General features: G+C 53.1%; 1 protein-coding gene across 1 annotated transcript in view; it reads left to right on the forward strand.

Moving 5' to 3' along the window:
- The window catches only part of VPS33B (VPS33B late endosome and lysosome associated), an 18,354-nt gene extending 5,191 nt beyond the window's left edge, over positions 1-13,163 (forward strand). The window contains exons 4-23 of the mRNA XM_077774330.1: positions 735-784; positions 1,198-1,265; positions 4,353-4,398; positions 5,459-5,553; positions 5,833-5,937; positions 6,346-6,442; positions 6,664-6,741; positions 6,943-7,016; positions 7,299-7,385; positions 7,562-7,652; positions 8,045-8,119; positions 8,385-8,449; positions 8,570-8,624; positions 9,859-9,905; positions 10,484-10,616; positions 11,162-11,235; positions 11,962-12,063; positions 12,234-12,309; positions 12,401-12,517; positions 12,791-13,163. Coding sequence (XP_077630456.1) covers positions 735-784; positions 1,198-1,265; positions 4,353-4,398; positions 5,459-5,553; positions 5,833-5,937; positions 6,346-6,442; positions 6,664-6,741; positions 6,943-7,016; positions 7,299-7,385; positions 7,562-7,652; positions 8,045-8,119; positions 8,385-8,449; positions 8,570-8,624; positions 9,859-9,905; positions 10,484-10,616; positions 11,162-11,235; positions 11,962-12,063; positions 12,234-12,309; positions 12,401-12,517; positions 12,791-12,870 — 1,615 coding nt within the window. The 3' untranslated portion in view covers positions 12,871-13,163. The remainder of the gene's footprint in view (positions 1-734; positions 785-1,197; positions 1,266-4,352; positions 4,399-5,458; positions 5,554-5,832; positions 5,938-6,345; positions 6,443-6,663; positions 6,742-6,942; positions 7,017-7,298; positions 7,386-7,561; positions 7,653-8,044; positions 8,120-8,384; positions 8,450-8,569; positions 8,625-9,858; positions 9,906-10,483; positions 10,617-11,161; positions 11,236-11,961; positions 12,064-12,233; positions 12,310-12,400; positions 12,518-12,790) is intronic.
- The last annotated feature ends 4,817 nt before the right edge of the window (positions 13,164-17,980 follow it).

The raw sequence follows: 17,980 nt of genomic DNA on the forward strand, positions 1-17,980 counted from the left end.
CCCCATTTACTTACTGACTAAAGTCCAGATTGCCCATCGCAGATTCCAAGGCTCTCTCCAGGGCGCCCCACGCTGCCTTTCCAGCCTCGTCTGTCACTTGTCCCCTCAAGCCTCTGCTTGACACACACGGGCATGTGCCGCCCAGCTATTGCCTCCTCCCNCGAGCCCAGCCGCACCCACTCCATGAAGCCCTGTGTCGCCTTTCCTGTCCGGGGTGGGGGCGTCCCTCCTCCTCCGCGGCTCCCTGGTGTTTAGTATCTGTCCTGTCCACCTGGCACCCGGTCACACGCAGCCTGTTGTCTGGCCTTTGTTTTTATTTTGTTTGTTTTTCCATCTTAGGTAATGTTCATCCTCCCTTAGAGGAAAACACCCCAGTTTGAGAAACACTATCTTACTTACTTTCTTGTATTATTTCTAACACTTGATTATTAATATACTCCATACATGCGTGCGTCTCATTTTGCCCAGTAGATTATAAATTACGGGAGAGCAGGAGCCCCTGGCCCCCCGCCCCCCTCCCTTTCCCAGTGCCAGTGTAGCTGCTGTACGGGGGGAGGCTTCTGCGCCCGGTGTGTGGTGGGCCGGGAGAGCCGGCCCGGCTGAGGACGGCAGGCCTGGCGAGAGGAGCAGACGGTGAGAGAGTTCAGTGGTTTCCGTTTCCCCCAGCTGCCATCACCACCGTCATGCCTTCCCCTCACTGCGGCTTTCTGGGTCTTCTCCCTTCTCGCCCGCAGGCTGTGCTTCTTGGTCCGACCCCGCATCAAGAACATGCGATACGTTGCCAGTGAGTACGCCACCGCGCTGCGTGTGACCGCGACCTGGGCGGGAGCGGCCAGGATTAAGGGCCTGGGCTGTGAGGACCTTTTAATAAGAAAAGACGGGCCGAGGGGCGCCTGGGTGGTGCACTCAGTTAAGGAGCTGACTTCAGCTCAGATGGTGATCCTGTGGTCTGTGGGTTCGAGCCCCGCATCGGGCTCTGGGCTGACAGTGCAGAGCCTGCTTAGGCTTCTCTCTCCCTCTCTCTCTGCCCCTCCTCCACTTGCTCTTTCTCTGTCACTAAATAAGTTTTAAAAACCCCACTTTAAAAAGAAAAGATGTCTCAAGTTGGCCATACCACTCATAGAGGATGTCCGCCTCCTTGCTTCTAGCCTGACAGATGGCCTGTGGCTCTATGGGCTGCCTTCCTTGTGTCTGTAGGTCTCGTCAATGCTGACAAATCAGCTGGCCGAACTCGGAAATACAAGGTGATCTTCAGCCCTCAGAAGGTGAGTCCGGGTGCCGGTGGGAACAGGCGAAGGTAGATCAGGACGGAAGGCTAGGAAGGGGCCAGGGCCCAACAGCTCTCTCTCCCCAAAGCAAACTGTGTGACTGAACAAGATACCTGTCTTTGTCTTGTCATCAGCGTGGTCCTGGTTGTTTAGTGGAGGGTCTGTCATCACACTGCCCCAGTTAAGGATGATGGAGTTGTGAGTGGTGGCCTCTGCGTAGACTTCTTGTGAAGTAGAACCTGCTATGCCTCCCTTCTGACACAAATGTCTGTATCGTAAGGTGCACTCTGTTATGGTTTCAGTGACTTTCTTCTTCTGTCCCTTTAATAATAAAGACAATAAATCCTTACCCTCCCCCACACCCACTGCTCCTCCAAGGCATGTGGCCGGCCGCCCCTGGGCTACTAGAACTTTACTGGGTACTTTGGAAAAGTCTTTCTTACACAGGAAAGGACCCTTAGAGACCACTTCACTCCACCCCGGCTCTGAGCATCGGAGGGAAGTGAGGCCCGGAGGGAAGTGAGGCCCGCGGCAGTTAGTTAGCGTAATCAGGCTAGGTCTCTTCCACCCTTTTATCTCAGTAATTGTAGTGTTCAGGGTCCTGCCATAGCTCCTCTGTTTCCTGATTCTATCAGGCTCCGCTCTCACCCCCACGTCAGCAAGGTGCATCGTGGGTACATCCTCGGTCCTACTGATTAGAAGGATCGGTGTGCCGGGTCTTTGCACTGCCTGCCCTAGGCCCTGTAAAGCTGTACCAGATAGCACACAATGCAGGTAGAGCAGACAGAAATTAAGGTTGAAAGGACAGGGATTTAGTCTCTTTCAAATTTCCCCCCCAAAACTAGAGATAATAGAAGCAATAGCTAAACTCGGGGCGCCTGGGTGGCTTAGTCGGTTAAGCGTCCGACTTTCACTTAGGTCATGATCTCGCAGTTCGTGGGTTCGAGCCCCACGTCGGGCTCTGTGCTGACTGCCAGCTCAGAGCCTGGAGCCTATTTCAGAGTCTGTATCTCCCTCTCTCTCTGACCCTCCCCTGCTGACACTGTCTCTCTCTCTCTCTCTCCTAGAAATAAATAAAAATATTAAAAAAAAAAAAAAGAAACAATAGCTAAACTAAAACAATAAAGGCAGAGTGGGTGTGAATCCTTGCTTAGCTCTGGTTACCTGTGTGATCTTGGATGCGGCATTTAACTGCTCTGTGCCCCATTTTTCTCATCTGTACGAGGGAGTTGATAGTAGTACTTGCCTCTTATTTTTTTAATAACATTAACAGGGCTGAGCATTTTTACTTTTTATTATTTTAATTTCAGTACAGTTAACATACAGTGTCATTAGTTTTAGGTGTATAACACAGTGATTCACCAATTCCATACATCACCCANCTCCCGTCTGGTGACCATCAGCTTGTTGTCTGTAGTTAAGGGTGTTTCTCGGTTCATGTCTTGCTCCCTTTTGTTTTCCCTTTGCTCATTTGTTTTGTTTCTTAAATTCCACGTGTGAGGGGCACCTGGGTGGCTCAGTCGGTTAAGCATCTGACTCTTGATTTCAGCTCAGGTCTTGATCCGCAGGTCGGGGTGATTGAGCCCCACATCAGGCTCTGCACTGATAGTGTGGACCCTGCGTGGGATTCTCTCTCTCCTCTCTCTGCCCCTCCCCCGCACGCTCTCTTCCTCTCTCCTCTCCTTAAAAATTAATAAATAAACTTAGAAAGATTCTACATATGATTCCAATCATATGGTATTTGTCCTTCTCTAACTAACTTCTCTTAACATTATACTTTCTAGATCCATGCATGCCGTTGCAAATGGCAAGTATTTACTTCTCTTAATTTAAATGACTTTCAATTTTTGTTATGAAATCTAGTGAAATCACAGGCTTATATTGTTTTCCTATCATGTGAAAGGAATAAGAAGAATCAGTGATCTTCCATTGAAGATCATTTGAAGATTTGTAGAACAGTCTTACAGCTACTTACCCTGTTTAGAAATACACATATATCAAGTATGACATCATTACCAGGGCAAGAAATTATTGAGTATCATAACTATTCGGAATTACAGGCTACTTTTCAATGTTATTAAAAGAACTATGGCAATAAATTCTACCTTTTGGAGTCTTACAAAACCTCTTTTTTCAAATTATCCTTCCATGGACAGATTTGTTTAAACAAGGAATAGAACAAGTTGGTAATAGTTTCAAATAGTCCTACAAGCCTCCCTGTTACACAGAAAAACAAAATTGGTATTTCAATGAATCTTGTCCATCTCACATCGCAGCTTATCAGGTTCTTTGACCTAATTTTATGTCACTGGACCATCTCTCCCTCAGTTTCCGTAGCAAAGATGTCTCTCTCTCTTCCTGAGACTCCTCTTGTTAATTATGAGGATTGGCAGGTTTCGAATTCTAACAGTTAGCCCTCTAAGTAGGCCTCCAGTTTCAGGTGTACTGACAGATGAGTGAGGGATGGGGGGCCTGGCTGGCTCAGTCCATAGAGCATACAACTCTTGCTCTTGGGGTTGTGAGTTTGAGCCCCACATTGGCGTAGAGCCTACTTTATTTTTTATTTTTATTAAGAACATTTTTTTCCATGTTTATTTATTTTTGAGAGAGAGGGAGAAAGAGAGAGAGTGCGTGAGCAGGGGAGGGGCAGAGAGAGAGGGAGAGACACAGAATCTGAAGCAGGCTCCAGGCTCTGAGCTATCAGCACAGAGCCCAATGCGGGGCTTGAACCCATGAACTGTGAGATCATCACCTGAGCTGAAGTCGGACGCTTAACTGACTGAGCCACCCAGGCACCCCTCGCCTCTTCTATTTCTGAGGCGAAGTCATTCCCTTCCTCCCACATCCGTCTTCAGAACTCACCCTTCGGTGACAGCTGAACTGCCTTCTCCTTTGTGGAGTTTTCCAGTGTCTCGGGGAGAGAAGAGCGCTGGACTGAATACATAAATAAAGGGGATGAAGGGGAAACAAAGCCCCGGGCTAGGTGGTCCCAGGGTCCTCCCTGTCCCTCAGAGCCCACGTTCCCTTGTGGCCGCTGGGTTCAGAGAAGAAGGTGGTCACCAGCCACTCCCTCTTGCCTTGCAGTTCCACGCGTGTGAGATGGTGCTGGAGGAAGAGGGAGTGTACGGAGGTGAGAGGAGGCGACTGTGAGTGGAAACGGGGAGCACGAAGAAGGCCCCCTGTATCTGCCTGTGGGCCTGGAAGGAGGGGAGGGCCTGATAGTGGGGGGCCAGATAAGGGCCCATAAAGGAAGGCTGAAGGGGATGCCAGGTACCACCATTCCTACCTTCTGAGACAAGGAGAGAGTGTGCCTTCCCTCCTGTGAAGCCCCCTCCCTCCTGTGAAGCCCCCTCCCTCCATTCTGCTCGCCCCTCTGCTTGACCTGAGCACAGTGCTCCCAGCCGGAATCGCCCCTGTGCCAGAATCCCCAGGGGCCTCCTTGGCCTGTGGTTGGTCCCTCCCCTCCCCCTCCCGTGTGCTGCTCTCTCCTTTCCTCCAGCCATGGGCACTTCACACATGCTGTTCCCGTTGCCTAGAATGTTCTTCACGCTCAGCTTTTTTTTTTTCCCCATACCCCAATTTTACTCAGATTCCAAGCTTAAATGTCGCCCATTTAGGAAGTGTTTCCTCTACCCTGGCACCCCTGTACGCTTCCCGGGCCCCTGTTGTTGAGGACCCATCCCCAGTGCTCCTGGGTCGCTCTGCTAGCTCAGTGGGGGCACAGTCGTAAAGAGGTGTGTCCGGTGCATTGCCACTCCACTGGGATTCTCTGGCAGAAGATGGGGAGCGTGTCTGTTTGGTCCCCACCGTACCCCCAGTGCTGCGCCTGTGTGGCCACCTGTCGGTGTCTGTCCACTAGGGAACCAGCGATTCCTCTGCACGTTGGTCGGCGCTCTCGTGCACCCCCCTCCCCTTATCACGTCGTGTGACGGGCTGTGGTGGCTGTGTCCCTTTTGTTATCAGACCACAAACTCTTCAGGGCACCAACTATGTCTTGTTTATCTCTGGGTGTCCCATGCTTCGTGCCGTGCTGGGCATGTGGCAGCCGCTCCGAAATTTCTGCATGACTGCGGGCACTGACCTCCTCTCCCCGCGGAGCCCTGTGCCTTCTGCAGGGAGGCATCCGCTCTCTGTGCCCGCAGACGTGAGCTGTGACGAATGGGCCAGACTCACGCTGTCTATGCCCACAGATGTGAGCTGTGACGAATGGGCCTTTTCTCTGCTGCCTCTTGACGTGGATCTGTTGAGCATGGAGCTCCCAGAATTTTTCAGGGACTACTTCCTGGTAAGTGCAGGGTCCTTGGGTCTTGGCATTGACAGGTGGGGACACACATGGAGTCCAGTGGGCTACAGGAGGGCTAGAAATACCGAGGGAACCTTCATCTAACTCGGGAGACTGATTTCCAGAAAAATGCTACCAGTTGATGCCCACAGGACTTGCTCTGGGGTCAATCCGAATGAATGCTTTCAAGCAGCCCCCGCGCCTGCCTTCCTGCCCTGGCCCCCCTCCAGATGGGTCTGTTGGGGGGGGCCCATATCTCCGTGGCCCATATGGCCCCTGCAGGAAGGAGATCAGCGTTGGATCAACACCGTGGTGCAGGCCTTACACCTCCTCAGCACTCTGTACGGCCCCTTCCCTAACTGCTACGGAATCGGCAGGTGTGCCAAGGTGGGCATTGGCGGTACTGCTGTCCCGACAGCCCCCCTCCCGCCTGTCCTCTCCCCACCAAGGACTGCCCGTGGGCATGTGTGGCAGAGGTATATTCTTTAGCTTTGTTTCCTTGTTCTGGAATGGGTCCTCAGAGAGGAGGACTTGTGTGGCTAATGGAAAGGCCAGGGCCAAGGCCTCTGGGGTAGCACTGCTACGTGTCTTCCTGCAGGGCAGGGACCCTTCCCCATCGACATGGGGAGGGGCGAGGGGTGGGAACAGGCGTGGGTGCAGGAGGCCGTATTGTTAACAATTAGTTTCCCTCCTGGGGTCAAGGAGAGGTGTCACATGGAAAAGAGTTGGCTTCAGTAGGCGCGGGCTGTCGCAGGGGCCCGGACACAAGACTAGGGCTGTCCTGGTCCCCGGCAGATGTCATATGAATTGTGGAGGACGCTGGAAGAGGAGGAAGATGGCGAAACCAAGGGCCGAAGGCCAGAAATTGGACACATCTTCCTCCTGGACAGAGGTACGTTACGCTCAGCGCTCCCGTCGTCTTTGACCCCTCGGAGACATGGGGGTGTGGCGACAGTGGCGGCCCAGCTGGGATCCTCAGGTTGGGGCTGTGAATGCCGTCGCTGATGGGGAGCGTGGTGCTTGGGCCCTGTGGAGGCACGGGAGCTGACGCGGGGTGAACCGGCTAGGCGCGTGGGTCCGGGAGGACCCTCATGGTTGGGGATCTCGTTCCAGACGTGGACTTCGTGACGGCACTTTGCTCCCAGGTGGTTTACGAGGGCCTGGTCGATGACACCTTCCGCATCAAGTGTGGTCAGTGGCGTCCAGCAAGATGGAGGTGGTGCTCGGCAGCCAGGGCCTCTTGTGCGGGGCAGGGCTGGTGGGAGAGCCCCAGACTCGGAGCCAACTGCTGCCTTCCAGATAGTTCGGGGACTCTTAATGGCAGTTCAGGGAAGGGTAGCACAGGGAAGGCCTCACTGGAGGTCCTCATAGCTGCTCCCTCTGCTCTCAAAGGGAGCGTCGACTTTGGCCCAGAAGTCACGTCCTCTGACAGGAGCTTAAAGGTGCTGCTCAATGCTGAGGACAAGGTGAGGGGATGGGTGCTGGCTGTGGGCTTGCGCGGGCCGTGGGCCCCGGCCCTGGGAGGGGAGACCGAGCCCGTGGGAGAGGATTCCCCACCGGGAGCGAGCTCAGCCCGGAGCACAGAGCTGGCATTTGACGTACACTTAGGAGACGGGCTCAGCGTTCTCTGTGATTTTGCTAGAACAGCTGGGTGCTGCTCTCATGCGTTCCTCACACCCTCCCGAGGGAGGACGGGCTGGTTAGGGGCGTCTCTGTCGTAAGTCGTTCCCGTCTGGTTCCCCTCACAGGTGTTCCATGAGATTCGTAACGAGCACTTCTCCAATGTCTTTGGCTTTTTGAGCCAGAAGGCCCGGAACTTGCAGGCTCAGTATGACGTGAGGCCCCCTGTTCTGTTTCCCCAGTGGCTTCCCCAACCTGCTGCCCTTCGGCTCCCTTCTGCTAGGACGACAGCCCGCCGTCTTTTCTCTTGCGTCGGTGGGATCTGAGGGAGGGTGGGGACTGCTCAAGGCTGAGGGTCGGGAGAGGCTGACGTCCCGGGATCTTCCCCCAGCGCCGGAGAGGCATGGACATCAAGCAGATGAAGAACTTCGTGTCCCAGGAGCTCAAGGGACTGAAACAGGAGCACCGCCTGCTGAGTGTCCGTAGGTTTCAGCTTGAGGGGAGGGCGAAGGGGGTGGGCGCTGCAGAGATCTCTCTCTCCTGGGAGAGGAGATCTCTGTCCACCCAGTACACAGTGATCCTGTTTTGTCTGAAATGGAAAGAAGAGCTTCTGTGTTTCGCCTTAGAAGTGGTTTTTTTTTTTTTTTTGGTATACTCCTATAGGTTTAATGGCAATAATGATTACAATGTTAGATTATTTTATTACATAGTTAAAGTGCCAGGTATTATTCTAACTGATTTATATGCATTCTCTCACATAATCATGTAACTGCCTCCACCACGGCCAGTAAGAAGTTTGTATTCTTCTGGACAATAAAGGCACGTCTCTGGAGAATCCGGAATACATCAGCTTGCTTTTTTGTCCCGTCTGCAGATATCGGGGCCTGTGAATCCATCATGAAGAAGAAGACCAAGCAGGACTTCCAGGAGCTCATCAAGACGGAGCACGGTAGCTGCGGCGGCCCCGCTCAGCCCCTGCCCGGGCTCCGGCTCCCCTCACCCCCAGCCCCTTCCTACCCACCGGAGATGCCTTCTGGCTCCTTTCGGCCGATGCTGGCTGTGTGGGCCGCTGCTTCCTGGTAGAAGTCCTGGGGGTCTGTAACCCACCCCAAGGATTGAGGAAGATGGGGAGACAGACACCTGTGGGCACAGATGGCAGCAACTCCCCCCTCTACCCCACCCCCCATAATGAGCTCCCCTGTGTTCACTCACAGCGCTGCTGGAGGGCTTCAACATCCGGGAGAGCACCAGCTACATTGAAGAGCACATAGACCGGCAGGTGAGCAGGGGCTGGGGTTCCGGGCACGGCGTCGCGGTGGGGTTGGCCCCAGCCGGACGAAGGGAGAGAAGAACGTCGGTCACGACACTTGACTGTCTTTGACTCTTTCTTCCCACGTAGGTGTCGCCGATCGAGAGCCTTCGCCTCCTGTGCCTTTTGTCCATCACCGAGAACGGTGAGCCCCTGGGGTCGGGGGTGCCAGATTGCCCACCTGTACCTTAGCCATGGAAGAAATCATGTTGAAGGACAGAGATGAGTGTCCTAGCGGACAGAACGTTTTCCAGTAATTTGGACTCTTTCCCTCATAAAATAAAGCAGCTTTTGTTCTGAGTGAGACACCCCAGGTCCCGATGTATCATCCTGACCTGAAGCAGGACCACAGCCAAGCCCCCAGGGCAGGCCCCGTCACATCGGAAGACTGCAGAGGCTTAGCGCACAGGGACCTTTATTCCAGCCGTAATGAACCTGCGTTCAACGAGGTTTCATAGTAAAGATACAGTCCAGGAAAAGGGGACAAACAATTTCATAAACATTCCAAAAGCTCTGATTCTGTGGCCTTTTATGGCAGACTTTTAAGCTGCTTATGCAGACTTTTTGCCTGTTTTTTTTCCCAGTTGGAAGTATAGTTTGCACACGATGTCACGTTAGTTTCAGGTGTACGGCACCATGTCCACAACACTGGGGACCCCACAGGGGCCGCTACTGCCTGTCACCACACAGCGCTGTGACAGTGTCGTGGACTATTCCCCGTGCCATTCATCCCCGTGACTTACTCACCCTGCGGCGGGAGGCACCTTCCACTCCCTTCACCCTTTACGGCCACGGCCACTCATGTTTACTGCGAAGTCCTCCTGGGGGACACTGGTCTTCAAGGCTGCTCTCCGCGCCGAGGAGTGGTTTGCTTATTCTGCATCCCCTGTGATTATGGTAGTTGCAAGCCCATTCTCCCCACCTCCCTGGAGGGAAGCGTGTCGGGCTGCACTTTTGGACCTCATCTGGACATCTGTCCTATCCCTTGGCAGCAGTAAAGTGGTTCACAGTAGCGCTGGCCCGACGCCAGGAAGGAACGCACACAGGGGCCCCTCCTCCCTCCGCCCCCCTGCGGCCCTTTGCCACCCCCGCTGGGAGCAGCCTGCGCCCCGGTGCCAGCGTCCCTCCCTTGGTGCCCTGGTGGCTCAGGGCTGTGCCTTGGAGCTCTCGGATCCAGGCTCTGCCTCTCACTGAGCAACTTAAGTTTAGGAGTCAGTTTAGAATTGACCTGATAGGATGCGAGGTTAACATTTACTGATTCCCTTTCTCCTGATTAAGGGTTTTTTTGGGGGAGCAAGAGGGTGGTTGGGTGGTTTGGCTGTAGACGTCAGGACACTTCAGCTGGTGTTGGCATGAGCCTGCCCTCTCTGCCCTGCCAGGTCTGATTCCCAAGGATTACCGATCTCTGAAAACACAGTATCTGCAGGTGAGGCCAGGAGAGTGTCCTCTGGGGGGAACTGGGTGGAGGGGGGTCACGGCACGTTCCTGAAAGACACAGAGCCGCCCCTTTCCTGTCTGCGTCCCCATCTTGTTCCCCGTCTGGCCTCCCTCTTAGAGCGTCTCGGGACAGTCACCTCGTGACACGTGGAGACCCTCCCCCGCCCCTGACCCTCCCATGCCCTTGTCCCTCCCACACCCCTGTCTCTCCCATGCTCGGTTCTCTTGGGTGGCCCGTGCTGGGAGACCCGGAGCCACAGAGCCGAGCCCCCACCCCGAGGACTCTCCCTCACTTTAGCATCTTGCAAGGCGTTAATACAGCTTTCCCTCCAGGTCTTTCTCTTCCAGTCTCTCCTCATCTGGGGAGCCCTTCCCACCACCCTTACATCAGTGGCCTTCTCTGTTCTCTCACAGTTTTGTGCTCTTGTGCCTCCTTTGTTTGGTGTTTGGTTATTTCTTCCGGGCACAGGATGCCTGACCCTTCTCTGCCTCACGTCTATACCACCCAGCACCCTACGGTGTGGCGTGTGGGACGCTTAGTGAATGGCTGAATTGCATTTCCTTCAGAGCTACGGCCCCGAGCACCTGCTGACCTTCTCCAATCTGCGGCGGGCGGGGCTCCTCACGGAGCAGGCCCCTGGGGACACCCTCACGGCCGTGGAGAGTAAAGTGAGCAAGCTGGTGACGGACAAGGCTGCAGGTGAGTGGGTGGGGGGGGCGCGGGTAGCCCCTTCCTTGCCCCGGTGCCCTCTGCTCGCAACAGTCAGCACCCGGGAGGGAGCGAATGAGCCGGGGGAGGGGAACAGGATTCTGCATGCTCACTGTCGTTACCACTGCTTCTGCCGGGAGCAGGGGCCACGTACTGACCCCTTGCTGAGTGCTCAGACCTTTAGATAACAGTTTCTCAGTCCTCACAAAGTAAGTTCACAATCTCCATTTTATAGATAAGGAAACAGGCTCAGAGAGGTCATGTGACTTGTTCAGGGTCCCTCAGTTAGTCAGTCAGCTTTGAACCCAGGTCAGTTTGACTCCCAAGACCCGCACACTTAGCCAGTAAGCCCTGCGGATCGCGATTAGTAGATAGCTGGCACCCACCATGGTGGGGAGAAGGGTGGGGAATGTCTTGATCAGGTCCAGGGGATTCTAGGTGAATGGCTTTGAGGAGGGTCTTGAGAAGTGAGCAGTCCGCCATTTGTCATTTCCTAAGCGCTTCCACCTGTGGCGTGTGNCAGATTTCCTTCCCAGGGAAGATTACTGATGCCTTCAGTTCTCTGGCCAAGAGGAGCAATTTTCGTGCCATCAGCAAGAAGCTGAATTTGGTACGTAGGAGCAGGGGACAGGGCAGCCGAGGGTCCAGTCCTTTGTGGGGTGCTCTGGGTCCGCGGAGACCTCCCTGTTGTTCTGCTGTTATAAAGATCCTCTGTTTGGTAGCATTACAGTATGAGCTTAATTTAATAATGAGACAAGACACGGGGCACCGGGGTGGCTCAGTCGGTTAAGTGTCCGACTTCAGCTCAGGTCATGATCTCGCAGTTTGTGGGTTCAAGCCCCACGTCGGGCTCTGTGCCGACAGCTCTGTGTCTCCCTCTCTCTCTCCCCCTCCCCCGCTTGCACTCTGTGTGTGTGTCTCTCTCCCCAAAAAATAAACATTAAAAAAAATTAAAAGTAATGAGACAGGGCACAAAGATTTATTCACTTAAACATGTAACAAACACCCACCAATGTCAGAAGAAGGCTGAGTGCCACATCAGTGACAGGCATGTCCCGTGTCACCAGGAAATCAGCAAAGGGGCATCTTTTTTTCCAGCTCTTCCTAGGGAGCATGGGGAGCTCATTAAGGAGAACCAGGGGCTACTGAACAAAAGCTTTAATCTTTGGTTAAGGAGTGTTTTTAAATTTTTTTTTTAAATAGGGATTTTGCTGGTTTCCCCTTTAGTTGCAGTAAGAACTGTTTGGGGGGATATACTACTTTTCCCTGACCGCGTGCGTAAAGGGTTGGGCAGACAAGTTGTGACGTGCCTCACGTAGTCCCCTTTGCCCTTCAGATCCCACGTGTGGATGGCGAGTATGACCTGAAAGTGCCACGGGACATGGCGTATGTCTTCAGCGGCGCCTACGTGCCCCTCAGCTGCCGAATCATTGAGCAGGTGAGGACAAGCCACCTGCTCCCGTTCATACCTCACGCTCTGCTCTCTCTGGTCCCCCGGCCTGTCCCGATAACTAAGGAGAAACGTGAGGGTCGCTGCCGCCCCCCTCCTTTCCTAGGCCTCACACTGTCTCAGGCTTGAAGCGGTGCCTGTCTCACCCCCGCCCCTAGGTGCTGGAGCGGCGGAGCTGGCAGGGTCTGGACGAGGTGCTGCGGCTGCTCAACTGCAGCGACGTGGCATTCACAGGTGCGTGGCATTGACCGCGTGGGCGGGGCGGGGCCAGGAGGGCGGGGCGCGGAAGGCACGCGGCGGCTCTGATCGGCTCTGATCTTCGCAGACATGGCCAAGGAAGACAAGGCTTCGAGCGAGTGCCTGCGCCTCATCTTGGTGGTGTTCCTGGGTGGCTGCACGTTCTCTGAGATCTCAGCCCTCCGGTTCCTGGGCAGAGAGAAAGGTAAGAGGGAGCACAATGGGATGTGGGGGACAAAGGGCAGTGCTCAGGAAGGCTTGTCGCCAGGCCCCAGGGCGCCACTCACTGAGTCCGGCTGTGGGCTGGGTGGCAGGGCGCCCTTTCCACCGTGCGGGGCAGCTCCTCGGGCGCGAGACCGTGGCTCGGGCCATCGGGGTCTGATCCAGCCAGGGCTGCGGAGGGAGGGCTCGATGTGGCCGGTGCTGGGGGCCTCCAATCTGTTCTTAGTCACGGATGCCGGTGCTTTTGACTCTGTAGGGTACAGGTTCATCTTCCTGACCACGGCGGTCACCAACAGTGCTCGCCTTATGGAAGCCATGAGCGAGGTGAAGGCCTGACGCTCTCCGTGCCGGGGCTGCCGTCTGTCCGGACGCATTTCCCGAAGGGCTGCAGGAATTTGGTCCCAGCTGCTAACAGAGTGTCCACCAGCTACCCTACGCAGAGCTGGGGAGCACGGAACTTGTTTGGGATTTAGCCAAAAGTTATGTAAGGAGAGCGGTCACCTCCTGCCCCCGGGGTATTTCTCTTATTTGTTCATGAAGTACAGCTCCTGCTGAAAAGACAGGAGGAGGAGGGACCTTCTGCTAAATCCTGTTTGAGGATCATTGTAAATAAAGCCTCTGCTCCCAAATGTCATGTTTAGTTCTTCCCGTGCACCTCCATCTTCTCAGTGGAGCACAGCAGGGCTTTCCACGGGGTTCGTGTGTTCTGCGGCCTCGATTGTGCAGTCGCTTTGGGCCCGGCCTGGCGCTCCCCTGAGACTTGCCCTGTACCAGAGTTTCCCCAACCATAAAATGAGGGGGATGGATTAGACAGGTGATCAGTAAGCACCCTTCCAATTCTAAAATTCTGTAATTCATTGTTCTTCCTTCCTTCCTTCTTCCTCCCTCCCTCTTTTCCTTCCTTCCTTCCTTCCTTCCTTGAAACTTCGCCCAACGCAGGGCTCAGACTCATGGCCCCAAGATCAAGAGTTGCATGCTCTACCAACTGAGCCAGCCAGGCACCTCTTGTGATTCATTATCCTTTTAGAAAAAACGTGTCCATTACTTTTTTAACCTAAGGAGACACTTCACTTTTAAGCATTCGTGTCTTATTGCAGAGTGAAAGCTCATGTCCTGTTAGATCAATTGCAGGCCTTGCAAGCGGTGCTTCTAAAAAGGTCAGCAGTGCTCCCCAACTGATGATTTTAGTGGCCTTTCTCTCCCTTGACCTTTCTTGTTTTTTTAAAAAGGTTTATTTATTTTGAGAGAGAGAGCCCATGCTTGCGAGCAGGGAAGAGGCAGAGAGAGAGGGAGAGAGAGAATCCCAAGCAGTTTCCCTGCTGTCAGCGCAGAGCCCGATGCAGGGCTTAAATCTCACGAACCGAGGGATCATGACCTGAGCCGAAATCAAGAGTCAGACGCTTCACTGACTGAGCCAGCCAGGCTCAGCATTTAAAAATTGTGAACTATTGGGGCGCCTGGGTGGCTTAGTCGGTTAAGCGTCCGACTTTCGCTTAGGTCATGATCTCGCGGTTCATGGGTTCAAGCCCCACATCGGGCTCTGTGCTGACTGCCAGCTCAGAGCCTGGAGCCTCTTTCAGTCTGTGACTCCCTCTCTCTCTGACCCTCCCCTGCTCATGCTGTCTCTCTCTCCTAGAAGTAAATTTAAAAAACTATTTAAAAAAAATTTTTTTTAAAAATTGTGAACTATTGGGGCGCCTGGGTGGCTCAGTCGACTGGGTGAAGCGTCCGACTTCGGCTGAGGTCATGATCTCGCAGTTTGGGAGCTCGAGCCCCACGTTGGGCTCTGTGCTGCCAGCTCAGAGCCTGGAGCCTCCTTCGGATTCTGTGTCTCCCTCTCTCTCTCCCTCCTCCACTTGTGCTCTGTCTCTCTGTCTCTCTCAAAAATAAATCAACATTTAAAAATTTTTTTTTAAATTGTGAACTGTAACCACATCTAGAAGTCTCTTTTCGGCCCTCCTCTAACTTAACTTCACTGCCAACGGCCTTTCCTTTCCCCTGTTCAGCTTCTGTGACGCCCTCTTGTCTTCCTGGGGTCTCCTAGATTGTGCTTCCGTCTCCCTGGACGACATCTCTCTGTCTACCCCTGTCCGTCCTGTGTTGTCATCCACTTCCAGATCCCAGGCTTTCATCTCCCTGCTGAACTTCACACTAGGATTTCCAGCGTGTTCTCCCCACAGGCGCTTCCAAGCCCACATGTCTAACATAAGCTCTCATGGTGAACCTGTCCTTGTTTCGAATCCCTCCATCTGCTCCTTGTCCTGTGATCCTGTCATTCACATCCTCATCATCTGCCCAAGTTTTGTTCTTGCAGAAAGTTGTATCCTTGACCTCAGATGCTTTTTTTTTTTTTTTCAATTTTTAATGTTTATTTTTGAAAGGGAGAGAGTCAGAGTGTGAGCAGGGGAGGGTCAGGGAGAGAGGGAGTTACAGAATCTGAAGCAGGCTCCAGGCTCTGAGCTGTCAGCACAGAGCCCGATGCGGGGCTCGAACTCACGGACGGCGAGATCATGACCTGAGCTGAAGTCAGATGCTTAAGTGACTCAGCCACCCAGGCGCCCCTCAGATGCTTTTCTTTTATCCCCCGCACTCAGCTGGTCCCATTACCCATTAGGACTTAAAAAAAAATTTTTTTTAAGTTGATTTATTTTTGAGAGACAGAGCATGAGCAGGGGAAGGACAGAGAGAGGGAGACACAGAAGCCGAAGCGGGCTCCAGGCTCTGAGCTGTCAGCATGGAGCCTTACGCGAGGCTGGAATTCATAAACCGTGAGATCATGACCTGAGCTGAAGTTGGGCGCTTAACAGACTGAGCCACCAGGAGCCCCTCCATTATTTCCCAAAGCTTCTGGCTCATCCTTTCCCCACTGACCCCTGGCAGAGATACTTAATAGTTTTTGCCTGAGGTTTTGCAAGACTGTCCCTTCCAGTCGCTCTGTTTCCTATCTGTTCCCCAATTCACAGTGCTGTCACTTACCAAAAGAAAGCTCCAAATCCATGTTGTTGGATCATCAAAACTATTCTTCTCATAGAAGAATGCTATGTCGGCGCATATTCCAAGGAAAATGCATAACTCAGGTACCCGAAGCCAGTATACAGTATACAAGATCAAAGCCAGTCAAGCCAGTATACAAGATCAAAGACACTGTGGACAGGGCGGTTTGTAGAAAGAATATGTGGTGGTTAGACAGTGAGTCTACGGCCAAGGGAAAAGACTGTGGCACTGCACTTACATTCTAGAACATAATTGTCTAGAACAGTACTGTCCAACAGAAATACAGGATCTTGTAAAAAGGTCCTACTTAAACGCAGATTACACAGTGTTTTACATGCTGAGTACATGCTCTGGTTATCTTCCAATGCTTCTATGACTGTTGGCTTCAGAATTACAGTGTAAAGGACTGTACACAACTGTACTGATACCAAAACTGTCTCATCTCTGGGTACTTATGATGCCAGCCCTGGCATCATGTCTGAAGAACACAAATTTTTGAAACTTTATGAATAACTTCCAAGCTAATCAACAAAGAGTGCAAGTAAATTTAATAAGTGGTGTCTAGGGACACCTGGATTTACTCCGTGGGTTCAGCATCCGACTCTTGATTTCGGCTCAGGTCATGATCCCGCTGTTGGTGAGATCAAGCCCTGTGTTGGGCTCTGTGCTGGCAGCCAGGAGCCTGCTTGGGATTCTCTGTCTCCTGTCCCCCAATCTCTGCCTCTCCCCGACGCATGCGCACTCTCAAAAATAAATAAATACACTTTTTTAAAAATGTGGTGTCTGTGGTTCGCTCCATGAGCTGTGTGAATGTCTCGTGTGCTGCGGACAAAGGATAAAGAAAGCACAACTAAGTTCTGAAAGCGAGAGAAACATGGTCCTGCCCACGAAACAAACACATCCATTACTTTTTCTCCATGTTTGGAAAAGCAAATGAAAAGGAGTCTACGGATGCCCAACACACGCAGGCAAAATGTGCACTTTCATCTGTAAGTGCAAATCAAATGAGGAAATGACAGTCTCTGCCTGTGAAACTAGCAGAGATTTAAATAACAGTGGGTGGGGTGCCTGGGTGGCTTAGTCTGTGGGGCATTCGACTTTCAGCTCAGGTCATGATCTCACTGCTTGTGGGTTCGAGCCGTATGTCCGTATGTCCGGCTTTGTGCTGACAGCTCAGAGGCCTGGAGCCTGCTTTGGATTCTGTGTCTCCTTCTCTCTCTGCCCCTCCCCCACCCACACTCATGTGGTCTCTGTCTCTCAAAAATAAATATTTAAGAAATTAAAAATAACAGAGCTGTGGAGGGTGAGAGGAGGGTACACTTCTGGGGAGACTGCCATCATGGGAAAGGAGCATTCAGTAGCCCCTCCTTCTAGGAATCCACTGTAAGAAAATAAAGCAAGATGCAAAGATTTATGTATGAAGACATTTGTAAAAATTACAATCGAAATAACCATCGTTAGCAAAACAGTTCAATTATGAGAGCTTTCCATCCACAGTATCATGCAACCGAATCACCGGAAGCAAAGCTATATATTAGCATTTACGGAGCCCCCCCCAAAAAAAAAGGTTACAAAAGTGCTTTGATGTCCATTTTGAGGTCTCTTTTAAATTTTATTTTGAGAGAGAGGGAGAGAGAGCAAAGGAGGGGCAGAGGGAGAGAGAATCCCAAGCAGGCTCTGCGCTGCCAGCACAGAGCCCAAGGTGGGGGCTCGAACTCCCAACCATTAGATCACGACCTGAGCCAAAATCAAGAGTCCAATGCCTAACCAACTGAGCCACCCAGCTCCCCCGATTTTGTTTTGTTTTTTTTCTAAGAGAGAGAGAGAGAGAGAGACAGCGTGAGCAGGGGAGGGTCAGAGAGAGAGGGAGACACAGACTCCGAAATAGGCTCCAGGCTGTGAGCTGGCAGTCAGCACAGAGCCCGACGCGGGGCTCGAACCCACGAACCGCGAGATCATGACCCAAGCGAAAGTCGGACGCTTAACCGACTAAGCCACCCAGGCGCCCCCGATTTTGAGTTTTAAAAGTTTTTATATAACTGTATAAACCCCTGCTATTTGAAAGAACCACGCCCAGGAGATCTTCATTTCTGTGCCACTCATGTGACCTGGACGAGCATCTCAAGTCCTTCAAAGACTTTTCTCCTGCGGGAAATGAGAACACCCAACGGGGCTGTCCTGGAAATTAAATGGGGTCACCGTCTAGAAAGGTGCCGGCTCGTGAGCGGGGTGCAGCGTTCCTCCCCTTCCGCGGCAGGGCACGGCTGCCACTCGCGGGGAAGGCTGCCACTAAAGATCAGCTCCAGGCTCGCCGTCCGGACGCGCGTGGGAAACGAGTTAAAGTTAAAGCGCTGAACGCGCTCCGGCCCCTCGGCCCCCGGCGGTTCTCGCCCCTTCCCGGCGGCCTCCAGGCGGCGGCGCGCACTTCGAATCCAAACTACGCCGGGACGGG

This window comes from Crocuta crocuta, unplaced genomic scaffold (genome assembly GCF_008692635.1).
Source record: "Crocuta crocuta isolate KB4526 unplaced genomic scaffold, BGI_CrCroc_1.0 scaffold7, whole genome shotgun sequence".
In the NCBI taxonomy this organism is placed as follows: domain Eukaryota; kingdom Metazoa; phylum Chordata; class Mammalia; order Carnivora; family Hyaenidae; genus Crocuta; species Crocuta crocuta.